At 38.7% G+C, this 21043-nt stretch overlaps 1 protein-coding gene across 5 annotated transcripts in view; it reads left to right on the top strand.

The window, feature by feature from the left end:
• Positions 1 to 21043, top strand: part of Pur-alpha (Purine-rich binding protein-alpha) — an 876587-nt gene that overhangs the window by 594440 nt on the left and 261104 nt on the right. The window contains exon 1 of one of the 5 annotated variants that reach the window (XM_067140634.2): positions 19160 to 19763. The exons of the other annotated variants lie outside the window; for them this stretch is intronic. Coding sequence (XP_066996735.1) covers positions 19718 to 19763 — 46 coding nt within the window. The 5' untranslated portion in view covers positions 19160 to 19717. Of the gene's footprint in view, positions 1 to 19159; positions 19764 to 21043 lie in introns of those variants that run through there. 5 annotated transcript variants of the gene reach the window in all.

The following is a 21043-nucleotide window of genomic DNA, read 5'->3' as shown; positions in this document are numbered from 1 at the left end:
AAAGATGGTATTCTCCTAAAAGTACCATAATACTCCCATAGTCTCATTTGAATATGCGATCACCCTCCAGTCAGTATCCTCCCTACACAGTATCCCACTTGTAACAATCTCCACTCCCTTACATTTTTCCGTGCTGTCATAACCAGATCCCACACATCCAAATATTTGTTAGTACCTATTCGTGCTTGCTGTGTGTTGTTCAAATCAAATCAAAATCTCTTTATTTGCAAATGAGGTGTCTACCTCGGTGGCAAATGGTACACTAAAATACATTATTGTCAAGCACTAAATATTAAATTAACAAGAGAAGAAAATTTTTCCTATAATACAATATTATACAATTTACGCTAACAATGTTTTCTATTAAACACACAGCTCATCCTTAATAAATTTATATTGTTTACAAAATTCTAATTATAATATCTCCTGTACTACTTACAAATATAGTCAACTGATATACAGTATGTGGAATTGCTTCAAATGATACTATAAAACTGGTATAACATTAATATTTACATTGCATTTATTTATTTACTAATTTTTTTTTTACCCGTTCTGGATCCTAAGTAGCATAACGACCTGCTGCGTCTTAACCAGAGCCCCTTTTGCCACCACTTTTCAGAGTTCCTGAAGGGCCTTCACAGCTACCGTAGCGGTCCCAGGGCCCTCAAAGTCCCCACTGTACTTCACCCCTACAGGCAGTCCCCTACTTTGGCTGTCCAAACTCCTTAGACCAGGGGATGGAATTAATTTATTCACACACATTTTTTTTTTTTTATTTACAATAACCTGCACCGGTCGAATGCCCTCTAACACTTCATTTATTTTCTCTGTTGCTGTTTATTCTCTTCTTGAATATCTGTACAGATTTTGGAAAAGGATCAAACACTACCCCTGGTAAACTGTTCCACTCCTTCACACCCTTCCCAATGAATGAAAATTTACCCCAATCGCTTCTGCTAAAATTCCTTCTAATTTTATATTTGTGGTCAGTCCTGCCGATATAATTATTTTCCAACTGAAGCCTCTCACGGATATCTCCCCATGCTTCTTCTCCTGTATAGGCTCTATATAATCCTGTAAGTCTAGTTTTCTCCCTTCTCTTACTTAAAGTTTCCCACCCAAGTTCCTTTAACATTTCTGATACACTACTCTTTCTCCTGAAATCCCCTGTTACAAATCTTGCTGCTTTCCTCTGCACACTATCTATTTCTTTTATTAGGTATTCTTGGTGAGGATCCCAAACACTGTTTGCATATTCCAATAATGGACGAACCATACTCAAGTAACTTTTTTCTTTTAATTCTTTATTGCATCCTTTAAGTAGCCTCATTATGACATGTAATAATCTGTATGCTTTCCCAACAATGTCATCAATATGACCCTTCCAGTGCAAATTACTTTCAAATCTCACACCTAAGTATTTGCACTTGCCATCTTTTGGGATAACTACCTCATCCAAAGTATATTCAAATTCAGTTTTACAGCTCCTGTTTGTAAAAGTTGTAACAGTTGATTTGCCTCCATTAACCTTCATATTATTTTCTTCAACCCATTGTTGGATACTTTCAAGGTCCCTTTGTAATTCTGAACAATCCTCAATGTTGTTTATTTCTCTATAAACAATTATGTCATCTGCATACAATCTTATTTTTGATGTTATATTGTTCCCTAAATCATTTGCGTATATTAAGAAAAGTAACGGACCGATTATACTACCCTGTGCAATTCCCTTCCAAACTTTCTCTTCCTGCGATACATTATTTCCTACTTTGACTTTCTGAACCCTTGAATTTAGAAATGCTTTTATCCAACGTGTAACCCTTACGTCCAATCCTATTCCCTCCAATTTCTTTAATAATATTCCATGTTCCACTCTATCAAAGGCTTTGGAAAGATCTATGGCTATGCAATCTAACTGACCTCCTGAATCCAACTGATCTGATATGTCCTGCTGAAATCCCACCAGTTGTGCCTCACAAGAAAATTTCTTTCTAAATCCATACTGGCTCCTCATGAACCAATTTTTATCATCACATATCCCTCTGATGTACTTCGATATTAAACTCTCCAGAATTTTACAAACTATACTGGTCAGGCTGATTGGTCTGTAGTTCTCTGGTTTCCTTTTATCACCCTTTCTTTTATAAATTGGTATGATTATAGATTCCTTCCATTCCTTTGGTATTACACTATTATTTATGACATAGTCAAAGAGAAATTTTAAATAAGGCACTATGTACCACCCCATTGTCTTTAATACCTCCCCAGTAATTTGATCACTTCCTGCAGCTTTTCCTTGCTGAAGCAGTTGGATTTCTCTGAAAATATCTTCGTTTGTGAATGAGAAGCTTCTTGTTTCCCTCTGTCTCTCTCCCTCTCTATCTTCTGTTTCGGTTTCCAACTCTTGACAATCATCTACTGAATCTCTAAATTCCCTACTAAATAGGTTTGCTTTCTCAGTATCTGTTAAATAGTGTTCACCCCCTTCTCCCACCATTGGAGGAATTTGGACTCCTTTTCCTTTTTGATTCCTGATATATGAATACAGTTTTTTCCATTTCCCTTTGTGGTCATTACCCTCTTGAAGTATGCCATTCATATAATTCTCTTTTGCTTCCTTTTTCACTCTATTCAGTTCCCTCATTAGCTGTTTTCTAGTTTCTCTATTCTCCCTACCCTCTTTGATTTTCCTGTTTACTATTCTACATTTTCTTTTTAATTTTCTTATTTCCCTTGTATAATAAACAGGGTCTGAGGTCATTTTACCCTTCTTAACAGGTACAAATCTCTTCTCTCCTTCCCAAATAATTCCTTTAAATTTATCCCAAAGTGTATCCACGTTACTCCCTTCACTTATCCAACAACTGAATTGTGATTTAAGGTAAGTCCCAAATTCATCAACTTTAGTATTTCTGTACAATTTCTTGTCTTGTGTAACCCTCTTATTAAGCCTTTTTGGTACGAGTCCTACATCCATTATCACAGCCTTATGGTCTCCTATTCCTTCAATTACCTCAGTTTTATCAACAATTTCCCATGGTTTAACCAAGAATACATCTAGTAAGTTATTGAGACGAGTCGGTTCTTGTACTACTTGTGTAAATCCTCCCTCCCAAATTAACTTATTTGCCAGTTTCTGTTCATGGGCGTCACTTGCAGCTCCTTTCCATTCAACTTCAGGCAAATTTAGATCTCCCCCAATTATTACCATATCATTATTATTGTTTTTATGAGTATAATCTATTATTTTTTCAAAGATTTCCATGTCTCTTTCCTCTCTTCCAGGCCTGTATGTTCCTATAATTCCCACCTCCTTCATATTATCACAAACTAATTTTATCCCTAATATTTCATCCCTTTCATCGGTAAACCATTCATGTGAACAGTAATTTTCCTTCACCAGAATAAACACCCCCCCCCTCCCTTTTTATCTCCTCGGTCTCTACGATAGACTGTGTACCCTTCTGGAAATACTTCTCTATTACCCACCCCTTCTTTCAACCACGATTCCACTCCTATCACCACATCAGTCTCATAAGATTCCATCAATGTACCGAATTTTAATTGTTTATTTACTACACTTTGACAGTTTACCAAGAGCAATCTCAGACCCCCTTCCTCCCGAAAACTTGACTGTTGCAATTGGGTAACTTGAAATTCCTTACTATCCTGAGTTTCTTTTTCTAGTTGACTGAGCCAGCTTGAAGTACAGCTGGCTCTTTCTACAAGTTTTCCTGGTCAGTATTATAACTCAAGGGAGTTGCCTGTTTTACAGTACATATCTTAAGATTAATAAAATCTAGAACAATATTTGCTATCTTTCGTTTACCTGAATTGTTTAGATGGAGGCCATGTTTTGTATAACAGTATCTCTCAAAACTGCTGCATTCAATAACCCGAGTATTCCGAAAATGTTTACAAATTTTAACAATATCTGTATTGACATTGTCCACTTCAATGTTCACACACGAGTCTCTACTCAAATCATGCCTGTGGGGCACGTTCACTACAAAAACGTTAGTGTGGGTCAGCTTCCCTAGTGTATGTTTAAGTTGTGATCTTACATTCTTGGCGTCGTCGCGAGCTACGTCGTTCGTCCCACCGATGATAAGCACTGCATCGCCGCTCCCGAAGTTCCTAGTTGCTGCTTCTACGTTTTCCACAACACTGCTGATAGAAGCTCCTGGATATATTTCTCCGGTTGCTGCTATATTCTCGTCGTTAATAACTCCCGCAATTCCCCTTCCTTGGCTATCACCAAACACAGCTACCTTCGCTGATTTAGGCCTAACTGGGTCTTGAATCTGAATTCTAGGCCTAAATTTTAAACTCGGCACGGCAACGGATCGCGATGATTTGGTTTCACGCGCGCGATCACTTTCTTCCATGATTAGATTATTTAGGGCAGAAAACCTATTTCTAATGTTTATTTCCGGAAATTCAGTTGTAGATTTCTTCTTAGCCGGCCATCCACGAACTACTTGACACCACGTGCTCGAGTTTGTTACTTGTACCGGTATATCACTCGAAGAATGGTCAGTCCCAAATTCTAAGCGATCGCAGTCTTTCTTTTAATTCTTGATTTTCAACTTTAAGAGTCTCATTGTCCTTTTTTAGAATGTTTATAATTTCTAATGCACTTTTATATTCCTCATCGACTGTTTTCGGTGCTTCGTCAACGCCGTACCCAACAACAACATTCCGAACACACTGCTCACAAATCCAGTCAACATTTTCATTAGTTTTTACGTCTCTAGGGCAATTTCCGCACTTATAATGCCACCATCGATCACATGAATCACACAACATTCTATTTTTCACTAATTTTCGACATTTTCCGCACTTTTCGTCACATTTTACGGTTAATTTACTCGGAGAATAAAACACTACGTCGTCATTACCGGGCGCCATTTTGAAAAAAAAAAACCCAGTGTGAGAAATTACCACTGTCTTCTTACCCTATGCCTTCCCTTCAATTTCCTGAACATCTGCCCTAATCTAATTCCTGGATAACACTCTGCCTTACTCTCTTTCCTCCACACACTTTCCCCACATGCCAGACAGTGGAGTCGCCCGTGACCAGAGCCTCAATCTCACCCACCTCATTAAATATCCTCTGCTGGTCTCCCTTAACTTCCCTGATGGCTGCAGAACTCCTTTCTCCTGACTTGAATCCCTCTCATGGCCTTGTTCCACCTCCCTCTTCCTATCTTCTACTCTATGTCTCCCTCTCATACTGTGCATTTTCCTCTTCCCTCCTCTGCTCTGCAACACTTCTCCTTTCCCCATCCTCTCTCTGCTGTTCTACCTCCACAGACTCATACCAATTCCTTACTCATACCTATCCTGCACTTGCTCCTTGATGAGAAGCCTTAGTCCTCATTTTCCTTCCTCATAAAACATTAACCTGCCTATTTTCCATGAGTTTTCCTCTTCTTTCCCCTCCCTCTTGCCTACCTACCATACCCTGTACACACCAAGCTCGATAGCTGCAGTTGCTTAAGTGCAGCCAGTGTCCAGTATTCGGGAGATAGTGGGTTCAAACCCCACTGTCGGCAGCCCTGAAAATGGTTTTCCATGGTTTCCCATTTTCACACCAGGCAAATGCTGGGGCTGTAATTAAGGCCACGGCCACTTCCTTCCCACTCCTAGCCCCTTCCTGTCCCATCGTCGCCATAAGACCTATCTGTGTCAGTGCGACGTAGAGAAACTTGTAAAATAAAAATACCCTGTACATCAATTCCTGTCCTCTGTTAAAAGCCTAATTATCTCCCTCAAACTCGCTATCTTGTTCTTCATACTTCCTAATGCCCACTCATACCCACAGTCCCTAACACCTGCCTCCCTTGGCCATTCTTCTATCTTCTTCACAGAAGTAAGCAAGTAAGATACAAAGTACTAACTGATAAAATAACCACCACTACCACCGCCGCCGCCACCGTTTTGGAGATAGGTTTGGACCAAAAATCCCTTATTGGATAGAATGGATACTCCACAGGGTGACAAATGAGTAGTGGATAATAGGGAGAAGCAGCTTAGTGGAATGTTGGAACCACAGATATGACAAAAAGTTTACAATTTATTAAGTACCGATAATTTAGAAAATACATTGACTAGAAAGATCTATTTGGGAAATTCGCTTGATCTTGCACTGAGGGCCAGCGATTAGCAATTAAACTTTTTAATAAATATAAGACCAAAATCTGACATTGGAAAGCAACACTAGGTTGCAAAGGTTAACATTAAATATATGCCATACGTTGGTTAATGAAAATTACAAAGACAGAAAAAAAAGTCTGATGCAATAGGCAACATTAAGTTGCAAAATTAACATTAAATTTAAGCCACAGGTTACAAAGACAGAAGTCGAATACAAAAGACAATATTGTATTTCAAAATATTAACAATAGTGAGTACTCATTGAAATGAATAGGCACAGCCTCAAAAATAGAATAAGAATACGACAAAGTGCCATAATAAGTGATTATAGTACAATCCTTTAAAAGTTCTTTAAACCATCTAGGTTTAATGAAGTAACTGCCAGTAGAATTCTTCATGCTTTTTTTGTCTCATTTTAAAAGACTTCTGAAACATAAAAGCAGGTATCAAACCCATTTCTTCTTGTATTTTTTAAAATTTGCTTTACGTTGCACCAACACAGATAGGTCTTATGGCGACGATGGGTTAGGAAAGGCCTAGGAGTGGGAAGGAATTGGCCGTGGCTTTCATTAAGGTACAGCCCCAACATTTTCCTGGTGCGAAAATGGGAAACCATGGAAAACTATCTTCAGGGCTCCTGACAGTGGGGTTCAAACCCACTATCTCCCAGATGCAAGCTCACAGCTGCACGCCTCTAACTGCACGGCCAACTCCGAAATCCATGTTGGTGAATAATAATAATATTATTATTATTATTATTATTATTATTATTATTACATAAGAAGAATGAATGTTAATCAAATTTTTAATTTAATTCCCAAATTTTATTCTCATCTAATTAAGGTTCATATGATGTATTATTGATGTTTTTTATAGTAACAAAGATCAACTTAGATTTAAGCTGTAGCATTATCCATTTTCTTGCATTTTCCTGATACATCAGATGGAGACGTCTATCAATTCCAATGATAGATTTACATAGCATATCAACGTTGTTTGAATCCCACAATAAAAATATTTATGAAAATAACAATAATGAACTCTGAGATCTAGACAGGAAATATTTACGTCAGCTATCCTGGACATGGGAATGGCGTACATAGGTTAGCGAAAAATATAAAACTTCTAGAATCTTCATGAAAACACAAACTACTACTACAACTATTTACAAACAGAAATGAAAACTACTGTTAAATGTTGAATTATCAAAAGGAATACACACGGATTATACAACAATAAATCAAGCAAGATATTTTCTAATAAAATGACTACATTACAGTTCTAAACTGCACTTAAGCCTATCGTAGTTACAGCAGGTAACTTAAACCATAGAAATATCGTTAGAACTAAATTCCTAGAGAAATTCTTCCCTACTACACAAGCATTACACAATAATAAATCAAATAAGATATTTTATCATTAAGTAATTACACTACAATTCAAAACTCCACTTTGTCGTATACTAACTTAATTACAGTAGATTATTTAAACAACATTTTTTAAAAATTCCTACATCGTCATTATCATTGGCTCAGCAACCCTTTGTGGGCCTTGGCTTTCCTCAGAAGTTTCTACCAGTCTTCCTGTTCAGTGCCATGCTCCTCCAGTCCTTAATTCCTAGGATCCTGGTGTCCTGACACACCCATTCCTCCCGCCTCAGCTTCGGTCTTCCAAATTTTCGAGATTCTTCTGGCAACGTATTAAATATGTTCTTCGTCAAACTGATGCCATTGGCCAGCCCACCGTCGCCACTTGATCTTGATGACTTGAACATTGCCAGGTTCATTAAACAGCCTGTTAATCTCATGGTTGTACTGTCTTTACTTATACCGTACCAATTACGTCTAGTTTTGGTCTATATGTTTCCTCCTTCAGATTCTTTAACCTATCACAAAGATCCGAACTTCTAACATTCTACGCTCCGGCTTGCAGTATGTCAGTATTTGTCTTCCTAATTATTGCCCCCACCCATGTAGTACCCACCCAGAGATCTAAATGGGGGACTATTGTACCTGGAAGGAAGCCATCATTCACAAATTTTGACTCATTTATATTATCATTTTCATTTCAGTCTTCAAGTCTATCACAAATTATTTTTTCAACAAATGTGTAGTGAGGACATTTCTTCCAAATGTTGTCTTTTGACATAATGTTGTAAGCAATAATTTGTTCGTTCTAATTTTTCAAAGGGGTAAGATTCTACCTTCTATTAATATAGAAGAAACTTAAGTAAGGAAAGGTTAATATTACATTAATCATGTACACAAATAAATGTATATATTATTATGCAGCAAATTTAACTATTTCATTACATCTATTTACAACTGTATATTGTTGCATAAAATCAGTTTAAAATCAATTCATCTTCACACACCAGTAAACTATAACACTTCATGCAAATAAATATAAATCATAAGAATGTTTATTGTAGCAATTTATACAGCTTGTTTCCATAAAACTTGCAGGTTTATTGTAATGATAGAAATAGTAACTTGCAAGATCACATGTTAACAAGTCAGAAGAATACGATAATGATACTTGTGATGTCCGAATATGATTTTAGACTTTTAACTAACTCTGCTCCATTTCTCCTATTATTTACTGCAAATGTGGCCCTATAGTTGTGGAAAATAAAACCAGCTAAAATATGTATGCCAGGAAAAAGGTACCCCACATCTGCTGGGCTTTCTTCAGGCTAGAGGTTCCCTTTGCAGGCATTTATTTTCCTTCTTCAGATTCAGGGATTGGGTTTTGTTAATCAGCTGACACAAGTAAGTATTTTACAAAATGAAGTTATTCTAAAGAAAATTTGAAATGATTAAATTGTTTAGTGACCACCACAAACTGTTTAAAAATAATTGATTTATAAGCATGAATGGGCTGCAACTATTCTCGATGAAATCTATCAGAAAGTCCGGCTCAAAGGATGGATTGTCGGCATGTCAGCATAGGGCTTCGGGTTGATTTTGAGAACAGGCTGAGGAGATTAACCAAGTCTGGTTAATTCTTCTAGCTCGGAGACTACGTGTTTGTGATTGTCATAATATACACAACATACTACACCACTAACCACCAGCACAGAAATGCTCAATGGTAAGTTAAACCCCCACCCCCACATAGGATTGGCATCCATAAAATAAGGCTTAATCCACATTAGTGCTGATCCCAGATACTGTAGCTGGGGAAAAAGGCCATGAAAGTAGAAGAATCTCTTTAACTACGTATACATGAAGCATGATCCACATGTACTGATAACAAACATTTAAAAAAAAAAAAAAGAAGTGAAGACTATCATAAGTTTTTAGGCATATAACCATTCAGATATAAAGGGCATTTCAACATTTATAATATTTAAATAATATACTTTATGTTTTCCATTTTCTGTATTTGTAGGATGCTATTAAAAGGCCCAAGCAAAACATTTTAGATGAGAATAACTTGGTCTGGAGTGTAAATAAATGAATGAAAGTGCAAAAGTATTAAAACACTATAAATAAGCAAATTTCACCAAAATATTTATTTTGGAAGTCAACTTATGCGATCTATAGAAAGTGTTAAAGTTCGCATGTTTGAATTGGCGAGCTTGGCTACGCAGGACTGCGGTGGATGCTGTGTTCATTCATCGAGGAATCGTGCCACTGATTTTCTCTTGTATTCCGTTAAAAGCACATCACCAAAATGATGTAGTGGCATTAAATAAATTAATTCCTGCATTTTTTGGGTCAAAAAATATCAATTGAATAAGATTGTTCTGGTGAAAATAAAGGTTAATCAGTATAACAAGGGACATTACACACAAAAGCAAGTTACTCCTTAATAGTTTCTGCTACAGTGATGCTTATGATAGGAATGTTGAAACCACAAAGCGGTTCTACCGGTACACCAACCATACCTAACGAAGCGAGGATAAAGGCAAGTGGAACATTTTAAGTCATCGCTATATAAACAATATTGCATAGGGTGCTCAAAGGCTCCCGGGTTTTAGACAAGTATCTACTGGCTTCGGTACCAGGTATATAGCCACACGGGACGAAGACGAGGAGATGACAGCTGGTTATATGTCAGAGATTGAATTTTCAAGATGGAGTTTCTCTGCGCCAAAACAATATCCAAATTCAATAATTGAACTGTGTCAGATAATCTACGTACAAAGCCTTTTCATACTCTAAACCCACATACATTTACATAGTGGTTGACAGTAAGCTGTGGTACCAGCTGTATAGTATCTTCATTTTGTATAGATTTATGTTCAGAAAAGGAATCCAGAATGAGTGCAACTTTCCTGGATGGTGTATTTTACTTGAATAAGCCATTAAACAATTCGTTCACTTGTAGAGATCCCATTTTTCCAGATTTAGTGCAACCAAAACGAATATTTTCATGCGAAAACATGTTCTTTTTCACCGTCTTACCAAACACACATTTCGACTCTCTTAAGGTGATGAAAAAAAGAGGCCCTATAAGATCGCCACTTCCAGTAACTGTCGGCATTATGGTGTAACTGTGTTCGGTGGAAACCACAGATTGCACTTTACAATGGCGAAAAATGAAAGTATCCTCCTATTCAATACATCATATATTCCGTCATTAGACGGAGACAAGTTCAGACATGTTTCGGCTCGTTTGAGCCATCTTCAGTGAAAAAATTAGGGGGGTTGGAATAATTTACATAATATGAGTTGAAAAAATGCTAAAAAACATAATGAAAGCGCAAATGAAAAAACAAACAAAAGAGAGCCTAGACGGAAACAAAATAGCACAAATATACAATATTTACATCAATATGCAGAGCAAAAAACAACTTATTGCGACAAAATTCAGTGAAACAGGTGTTAATTTGAAATAATAATTGATACTAAAAACTGCGTTAACCTAAGAAACAAGGGAATGAGAAAAACAAATGATGCAGATGGAAAGGAATAATAGTAGCACATGGTGAGGTTGTGGACCTCATAGTTTACAAATTATTAGTTTATAAAAACGACAAAACAGTTTGAAATCGCTGTCAAAATCCTAGTGGAAACCCATCACATAAAATTGGTCAGGAGGAGAGCGGGAGCAAACATTTTGAGAGAAACCAAGCCTGAATTAACCTGCAGGCGAAAAGCCTGTGATAAGGAGAAAAAACACCTTAAATTTAAAGGTTCAGAAATAGCAGCATTCTTAATATCTTCTCAATCTAGCGGTCCCTTTCTTCATTATTGTTTCATAATGTTGGCTGGAGTTTTGCCTTATTATAGAGGGGTCGGAAGGGCCGCATATAAAAATATGAGAAGCTGTGTTAGGTAGAAGACAGATGCATAGTAAATTGTAGTAATCTAGTGGAAACCGTCAATGAAGTTCTAATCTGTAATGGAAAAAATGAGGTTGTATGAGAAACATGGGTTGATAAGTAAAAAGTGTGGAATGGTTGTGAAGAAAGCTTAAACTTACGGTGTGCAGTAGGTGGTTGTCCTCTCTAGTGGCCTGGCTTTCTCAAAGTAACGGTCTCGTTCACGTGATCGAGTCTATTGTTGGTTCGGCTGTGTCTGCTATGATGGAAGGAGCGGAGGGGGAAGGGGAGGTACAGGGCTGGTTTGAGGAAGGGAGGGGTGTTGAGTTGGAGAGATGGAGGTGGGTTTGTTTGGCAAATATAAAGAATGAATGTTTCAAGAGGATGTTAGTTTACTCGCTGACTTCTAAAGCTCGAATGGTGTGGCCTTCTTAAAGTGACGGTCTCGGTTGCGTGATCGAGTCTATTGTTGGTTGGCTGTGTTTGTTAGGTTGGAAGGAGCGGAGGGGGAAGGGAGGTGCAGGGCTGGTTTGAGGAAGGGAGGGGATGTTGAGTTGGGGAGATGGAGGTGGGTTTGTTTGGCAAATATAAGGAATGAATGTTTCAAGAGGATGTTAGTTTACTCGCTGACTTCTAAAACTCGAATGGTGTGGCCTTCTTAAAGTGACGGTCTCAGTCGCGTGATCGAGTCTATTGTTGGTTGGCTGTGTTTGCTAGGTTGGAAGGAGCGGAGGGGGAGGGTTGGTGTGAGGAGGGGGGGGGGAGGGGAGTGGTGGTGAGTCGGGGAGATGGAGGTGGGGTTTGTTTGTGTTATGGAAATTCTGACAAATGTATGGAATGAATGTTTCAAGTAGAATGTTCTTTTTCTCGCTGACTTCATTTAAATTGTGAGTGGGGTTCATAAACTGATCTAAATCGATGTGGATGCTCTCGAGAATGTTGAGCAAGGTGCCTTTTTGCTCATAATGCAAGATCTTCAGGTCTTTGTCTATTGAAGTGTATTCGTGGCTGGATGTTTTTTGGTGTTCGCTCATAGCTGAAAAACGATTATATTTGAGAGCGTTGCGATGTTCGGCGTATCTTATGACAAAATTGCGGCCTGTTTGACCTATGTAGCTGGAATTACAGGATTGGCACTTTAATTTGTAAACTCCGGAGTTCAAATATTTGTTGTTGATGTTGCTATTGTTGTTGTTGACAGTGTGTGGATTGAAAATGAGTTTGGAGTTGGTGTGGGAGGTTCTGTAAGCTATTTTGATGCTGTGTTTCTTGAAAATATTAGAAATTTGGTAAATGCTACTATTATTGAAAGTGAATGTGGAAAATTTTTCTTTTGGAGCAGAATCTTTTACTAGGGTAGTCTTGGGTCTGCTTTTGTATCTATTGATGATTCTGCTGATGAAGGTTCTATTGTAACCATTGTGTTCTGCAATGTTGTAGATGGTATTAATTTCTTTTTTGAAATTCTTGCGAGATAAAGGGATAGTTAATGCTCTGAGGACCATGCTATTGTAAGCTGCTTTTTTATGTATGTCTGGGTGCACAGAGGTCTGATGGATGGTATTGATGGTGTGGGTGGGTTTCCTGTATATATTGAAGGATAAAGTGTTGTTGCTGTTGCGCATAATGGTTAAGTCCAGGTAATTAAGGGCTTTATTGTTTTCTGACTCTATGGTGAATTTTATATGTGGGTCAATAGAGTTGAGAAATCCAAGTACTGTGTTGCTGTTGGTAATGTGGGAGTCTAAAATAACAAAGGTGTCATCTACAAAGCGTGTCCAGTGTTGAATGCCATTGATCTTGCCAATGATGTGAGAATGTCCTAAATGATCAATGTAGATGTCTGCAAGGATTCCTGAAGCTGGTGACCCCATGGGAAGACCTATCTGTTGGTAAATGACATTATTGAAAGTGAAGAAATTGTTGTTCAAAGTAAATTCCAGAATTCGAATAAATTCATCTATTTCGCCTATACTTAAATTGCTGAATTTGGAGAGATTGTTTTTGATCAATTGTACGGTGCTGTTAACGGGAACATTAGCGTACATGTTAGTAATATCAAAAGAATGAAGAGTGTGGTGTTTGGATAAATTAAAGTGTTTGATCTTATTGCAGAATTCTAAGGAGTTCTTTACTGATGTGTTAGCTTGAAAACGATAGTGTGACTTGAGGAATTTGTGAATGAAACGAGATACTTCATAGGTCGGACTGTTTCTGAAATTGATAATGGGTCTTATGGGGATGTCTGTTTTATGGATCTTGGGTAGCGCTTTGGCTGTGGGAAGTTTCGGATTCATGATAATCATTTTGGATTTTTCAAGGTCATTAAACAGAAATGAAATGTTCTTGATGATGGTTTTTAGGTCTCTTTGTATTTTATTAGTTGGATCTTTTTTAGAGGTTATGAAGTTGTTGTCTGCAAAAAACGTGTGTGCTTTATTAACATAGTCACTTTTGTCCATGATTACGGTAGCATTTCCTTTGTCGGCTTTTGTTATAATTAAGTCGTTTTGTTTCACTTTTTTCTTAAGTTTGTTTACTTTAGCTACTTGCACTGTGTTGGGTTTAATGGTTTGTTGTTGATTGAGGATGGAAGATAGCTTGTGTTTGACTTCATATCGGACCTCTTCTTGTATATTAATTGGTAATTTATTAATGGCCAATTCAGATTCAGCTATGGTGGAAATTAAATTATCACGGTTAGAAGGATTACCCCAATTATGTTTAGGTCCCTTGCTCAGCACATCAAGATCATCGGCATCAAGAATGATTTTACTTAAGTTTACTACAGGTTGGTGAAAATCATTAGACCTTGTGTTATTTGAGTTGTTATGTTTGCTAAGTATTGTTTTTGTTTTTGAAAGAGCATTCCATTTCTTGTCAAGTGTGTTTTGTTTCTTTAACAAAGTGAGGTTAAGTTTGTTGGAGACGTGGAATTGAAAGGACGTCCATTCGAGGGGGCAAAGGAGAGTGGAAACTTCTAAATGAGTTTCATATAGTTTGTGGTTCAGGAGAGATTTCTTTTTATGGAGAAATTTGATTTCCTCTTTAATCCAGATTTTATCGGTTTTAAGTTGAGTCGCGCGAGTTTTTGCTGTATTTCTGTGAGTTTTCTTGGTAAACTTTAGAAAATTGGGGGTTATGTCATTAATCAAGCATTTTTTCAAAAAACGTAAGTCTTGCCCTAATTTGGCGACCTTTATTTTGAGATTGCAATAAAGGTTGGCTTTCTTCTTTGCCTGGATGGCATTTCCATTACAAGATATTAGAATCATTCCGTATTGAATAGGAGGATACTTTCATTTTTCGCCATTGTAAAGTGAAAACCGTCAATACGGAATGATTCTAATATCTTGTAACAGATTGCACTACGGTGGTAACTGATTTTTTCCCCTTTCATAGTCAATGTCCTTCCAATACACATCTCCAGGCTGAACCCACTCTGATCATTGTTACACATGTTTTCGGGCCGTTGGACTATATAACGGATTTAACTCTTTCCATGAATATTTTTGCTGCTGCCATGGTTTCTACTTTTTTTTCCCCCACCATTACAAGTGTTATTTCTCTGGACACAATATCATTGCACTTCTTAAAGTTACATACCCACGTGTGGCATGCTTTGAACCCTGCGCATTGTTCTTCACTGACAACTTGCATAGCCCACTGCTGGATTGTCATATCGTGAATTATTTAATTATTTTGATTGACAAAATCGATTTTTTCTGACAGTACATGCCCTCAGTTTGTCGGGGCGCGCCCCATTGTTTTTTACATGTTGTTCCCACAAATATAAATCTGTTTTACTTTTGACACAATGGAATTTTTCTTTCACCGACAAAAACAAAAACCATGCTTACGACGTCTCCAATATCAAATACCCTTCCTTTTACAATATCTACGAGGGTAATTCCAAAAATAAGGTCTCACACTTTTTAAATAAATACAAAGAACCATTCATTTCTTTAATATTTACATCATTTTAAAGGTTGAACATTTATATATTTTTCCACATAACCACCATTTTGGTCAATGCATTTTTGTAGACATTGTGACAGTTTTTGTATGCCCATGTCATATTAGCTCGCCACCATGCCGTTGAGGAAAAGTTGAATTTCATCTTTCACCTCTGACACGAGGCTGACGTATTTGAGCACTGTCAAATACCACCTGTAGGCCAGGACCTCAACTGTCTGAGCCACTCAGCCTGGCACTGTTACTCTTGCCTCACTTGAATTAAAATTTGCCCTCCTGTTTTTCATTGAAACAAGATGTTGATAATATTGTGGGTGGTCTGGTATGGCGTGGAAAAGAAATTACTAAGCGAGTTGGCTGTGCAGTTAGGGTCACATAGCAGTCAGCTTGCATTCGGGAGATAGTGGTTTCGAACAACCAAGGACCAAGGGGGATGTTTTCATTCCCCTCCCCGAAGGGGAGGGGCGGGCCACCTAGAAGGTAACGCCTTCTCTCTGGCCAGGAGATTTGGCGGGGTTCGGGGATTTGGAGTGGTTTGAAGTTAGAGAGGGGCTGTGTTAGGTTTTTGTGAGGTGGGGGTGTTTGGCCTCCTGGCTAAGGGTGCAGTACCTGCTCTTGTGCTTTTTATTGAGTTTTACTAAAGATACATTTAGTTACAATACATGTTAGGTTTACAATACAAATGAGATTACAAATACATATATAGAGATTACAATGAGGTTTTACATAAAGTGGTGGTATAGTTGCGGGTTGGACGTGGTGTTGAGGTAGGTTTGGGATGTTAGGAAGTGGAGGGTTGTTGTGATGTTTGTGATGGAGGTGGCTAATAGTCGGAGGAGGTCTAGTATTGGGAGGGGTGGTATAAAGTAGTTGGTTTGAGGAATGGGTGGATGGATGACTGGTGGAGGGGTTGGGGGTGGCGGTGGGCGGCGGTGGGAGTTGTTGGAAGGTATACGGGTGGGTGCGGGTGGGGAGCGGGATTGCTCTACTCGGTGGTACTGAGAGTGGATTCGGACGCCGGTGGTGACGAGGTGGTGTACATCTTCTTCAGCAGGGAGATGGATGCGGACCATGTATGTCGGGCCGTTCCTGTTGAATATTCTGAATGCTCTGAGGGCTGGGATGCCTGCTGTTTTGAGTTGTTCGAGGATGTCACTTGTGGTTGTTGTAGGGTCAATGCCCCGTATGACACAACTCGGTGCTGGTGGCTGCTGGGGTGCTGGTGGTGTGGCAGTTGCTTCTTCTTGTATGGCTGGCTGAGCTGTGCTGGTTGGTTCTACTCGGTTGGGCGTTGCTTCTTCTTGAGTGGCTGGCTGAGCTGTGATGGTTGTCGGAAGCCCTTAAAATGGTTTTCTGCTGTTTCCCATTTTCACACAGGCTAATGCTTAATTAAAGCCATGGTCTCTTCCTTCCAACTCCTAGCCCTTACCTATCCCATCGTCGCCATAAGACCTATCTGCGTCGGTGCAATGTAAAGCAAAAATTGTAAATTAAAAAAAAAAAATGGAAATGAAATTACCGTTTTGAGAGGAGAGAAAGTAGGAATGAAGTAATCTCTGCAAATTGGCACAATCTGACGGGGATATTTGGAACTGTTTCTCGGCAGGGAACTTGCTAGTCTCGTGTAATTCCCTGAGACCGATACTGGCGAGCATGCTACCTGATGCCAGTGTTTCTTGTATATTGCTTGACCCCACCCCTGTAATGATTCAGATAATCAATCGTTTTCTTGATGACTCCTGCCTAACGTTGTCAACATTACAATTGCATTTGTTTCCTTGTAAGCTATTTGCTCCTTTCACTTGTGTTTTGTTTACACGTATCTCTTGAATGGGATAACAATATACGGTTGTCTGACTCAGTGTTGTGGATACGTTACTGCCCTCGAGAAATCTATATGTGAATATCAGTACTTCATTGTTTTTAGACCAAGTGAACCGTGTTTTAAAATTATGTTTCTGTGACTGGGCGACACGTCAAGTGTCCATAAATTCCCAGAAGGAGAAGAAGAAGAAGAAGACTTAGGCTCGTCCCTGCTGAGGTACATTGCGCCGCGCTGTCCGCTAGGGAGTTGCCGTAGGAAAGCAAACCCCCTGTGTTGATTCGAAGCCGGCAGCGTTTATTGGTCCGTTACGAAACATTAGTACAGGGAACGACCAAAGATGGTTGATTTTAATGTTTTAGGATATATGTTACCGGGCGAGTTGGCCGTGCGATTAGGAGCGATTGTGAGCTCGCATCCGGGAGATAGTGGGTTCGAACCCCATAGTCGGCAGCCCTGAAGATGGTTTTCCGTGGTTTCCCATTTTCACACCAGGCAAATGCTGGGGCTGTACCTTAATTAAGGCTATGGCCGCTTCCTTCCCATTCATAGGCCTTTCCTGTCCCATCGTCGCCATAAGACCTATCTGTGTCGGTGCGACGTAAAACAAAGAGCAAAAAATATATATATATATGTTAGGTTTATTAAACTAAAATATTAGAAGAAAAGACGTGAAATGAAGTGCAAAAGTATTGAGAGTTGTGCAACACTGCAACAGTACCACGCACCGCCCCTGGTGGAAAGTGCGAGTTGCGGGTAGGGTACGGAGTAGCCGCCTTAAGACGAGTGAACCCAGCATGTCTGCAGTGCCGTGATTACTGTTTGCGTAACTGAACGCGTTAATTCAACATACAAACTTTAACGTTTTCTGTAGTTCGCACGAGTTAATTTCCGAAAGAAGTATTTTGGCCATTGTGTTATTCTTCTCTTATTTAACGTGTATGCAAAATTTACGTAAGATCGGCAATTCCCCGGTACCTAAGTGTTCTCCCCTTGTAAGAACTGGCGAAACTTAATATTAAATTTAAAATTCGTCGGCAAGTTTTATATTGCTCCTTAGGCACGGTCATAACTAAACATTATGATCTAATCATAACGAAACATATCACAAATATTTAGACGCGGGCAGTGACATCATTTGCAAGATGCAAGAAACAGTGTTTCCATCGAGAATGAAGTTTGTGAAACTGTTTGCCGGTAAAATAATGCATGTGACTTGTCATTAATTACAAAGTGTGTAAGTATACCAGTTCCTGCTTATGAGCTTGTTATTCTGTCACCCCTAGGTCGCCGATTGTTGGCGATCTCGTCTTCCCCCTCTGGATTGAACATTCAAAGTGAACGTACTTTACCCATTCAATTGTATTATCAGTTAACATTGAAAGAGAGAGGGGATTTTTTTTTTTTTTTTGGACAATCTGCTTTACCGACACATATAGATCTTATAGCGACGATGGAATAGGAAAGGGTTAAGAGTGGGAAGGAAGCGACCGTGGTTTTAATTAAGAACAGTGATAATGGGGAAACCACGGAAAGCCATCTTCAGGGCTACCGACAGTGGAGTTCGAACCCACTGTCTGTCGAATGCAAACTGATAGGTACGGAACGCTAACCGCACAGCCACTTGCTCGATAAGACTAAGTTTATTCCCCCTGTTCGTTGTTGTGAGCGCAGTGAAAATTCTGCACCCGGCTTTGCGAAGGGGTTTTTATCTCGTAATATTAATTTCTTAGTTTTATTCTGATGTTGCGCGCTATCCAATACGTTCACTTTACGTTAAGATACAAAAGAACCCAAATAATGAAGAAACCAAAGCGCTAGCCAAATTCACACCCCTATGCCCCGTCCAGACCAGACCAATGAACTGTCCCTATTCCTTCCCAGGGTCGTAGCTCGTGGCTTATCATGGCTGCCAGTTTGCAATAGAAACTAGGCTCAGTCAAATGTCATCCAGTGCCCCTTCGTCAAGTTAATATTGCCTAGTACAGACTTCGCGTCGTCTTTTATGATTGCGTAGTATAGAAAGATCTCATATGGCTTCATTTGCGTTATAACCTACGCCTCTTTCTAGCCTAAAGTTTATTTTCTCTTGAACTATTCTAAAACGATAGGTTATGTTTCCTTTCGATATCTAGCCTACTGCTCTGTGACAGGTTATATTCTGTGATGCTACTGCAAGTGGTCATTTTTTCAAACAGTAGTGATTATTTGAGGTTTTCTTCGTAACAGGCAATAATACATAACCAAGAGATGAAATGCTAGGTTGTGCCCTGGTTCTCGTAACAGTGTTATATGTTGAGAAACGTAGGCATGTGGCAAGTAATGACAGGAATTCCGCTACCAATCTTCATCTCCACTGTTGACATCCCGACGAGTTTTTGTTTAACTGTGATAACGGTGTGTTTTTTTAAGAACATTAGTTATGATTCCTGGACAGACAGATGTTAAGATAACATCAGGCATTGCAACATGCTAGCAGTAGCATCATGTATCGAAGTCGTGTATTTCGCGGTGATATGTTGTCACCCCCAGGTAAGAATCCTATTTGGATACTTGCGAATGCAGTATTGTGTGCTCTTTTTGCCCCCACCCCCAAAGTATCTTTTATGCCGGCTATCGTATAAATCCTTTCCATGCGACGACGAAGCATGTTAAGGACTCAGTGAATTTGCCGTGAATACAAATTTTCATTTAATTCATTGTACATTGCTATTTAATAAATTGGAGATTTCTTGGCACCTCATTAACGTAGCTAACTTACGTGGTCTTCTTTGCTGTTGGCTTTCTAAATGATGATGTGTAACGCTAACTAAAAATTCGGGCACTAAGTAATACTGTATCATTAGATAATTATTTTTCCGAAGGGCGTGTTAGCCGAATATATTTGTCGTGTCCCTTACCATGATTATGACCTTACATTAGTACAAGATCATTTATGTGGGTTCTTTCTTGGAAACTGTACTTATACATGATACAGGTCTGTTATGCAGTTTAACCTATAGAAAGAACTTTTACTTCCCTTTAATATACGTTTTCTCTCTCGTTTGCCTATAGTTCATTTCAAAGAAATACTCTGAAGGACCACATATCGGCCAGTTTTGGGTTTGTGCTATGTTGATTGATTATAGGCCTATGAAAAAATATATATTATAGGCCTAAACTCTGGTCTTGGACTGTTTTAATTTTCCTTTTCCTGTGTAGAATAGTTTTATGTAAGTAGTATTTTAAACTTTGTAACAATTTATTCAGGTGGTTTACCTGCATAGCCTATCCTGATGAATATTTGAATAGCCTTATTTCTGTCAGTGTTTTGTACCTAGATGCAGAGTGCCAACCTGCCTTCGAACCCAGTTTCTTTACTGATGCCCTGTAGGCCTGTTTGATAGGATTCATTCCCTTCTGTGGGTGAACAGTGTATGTTGAGAAATATGTATACTTTACCTAGACTGAGGCCAATAATCCCTTTTGTTTACTCCTTGCAACAGCAATATTTGTTTATAGGAAGGGGAGTTAGGGATTGGAATAATTTATGAAGGGAGATGTTCAATAAATTTCCAATTTCTTTGCAATAATTTAAGAAAAGGCTAGGAAAACAACAGATAGGGAATCTGCCACCTGGGCGACTGCCCTAAATGCAGATCAGTTGTGATTGATTGATTGATAATACATAGATTGATTTTGGTATATGGTCTTCTATAGAAATTTACATACCTGTTTACACCCTGCCCTGAAGGTAAATAATATTGGGAAGGATAGCCTTGGCAAGAATGTGAGAGAGAAATAAGTATTTAGGGAAAAGTATTATATGAATG

The sequence above is a fragment of the Anabrus simplex genome, chromosome 2, assembly GCF_040414725.1.
Source record: "Anabrus simplex isolate iqAnaSimp1 chromosome 2, ASM4041472v1, whole genome shotgun sequence".
In the NCBI taxonomy this organism is placed as follows: Eukaryota; Metazoa; Arthropoda; class Insecta; order Orthoptera; family Tettigoniidae; genus Anabrus; species Anabrus simplex.
This window is presented reverse-complemented; position numbering and strand designations above follow the sequence as displayed.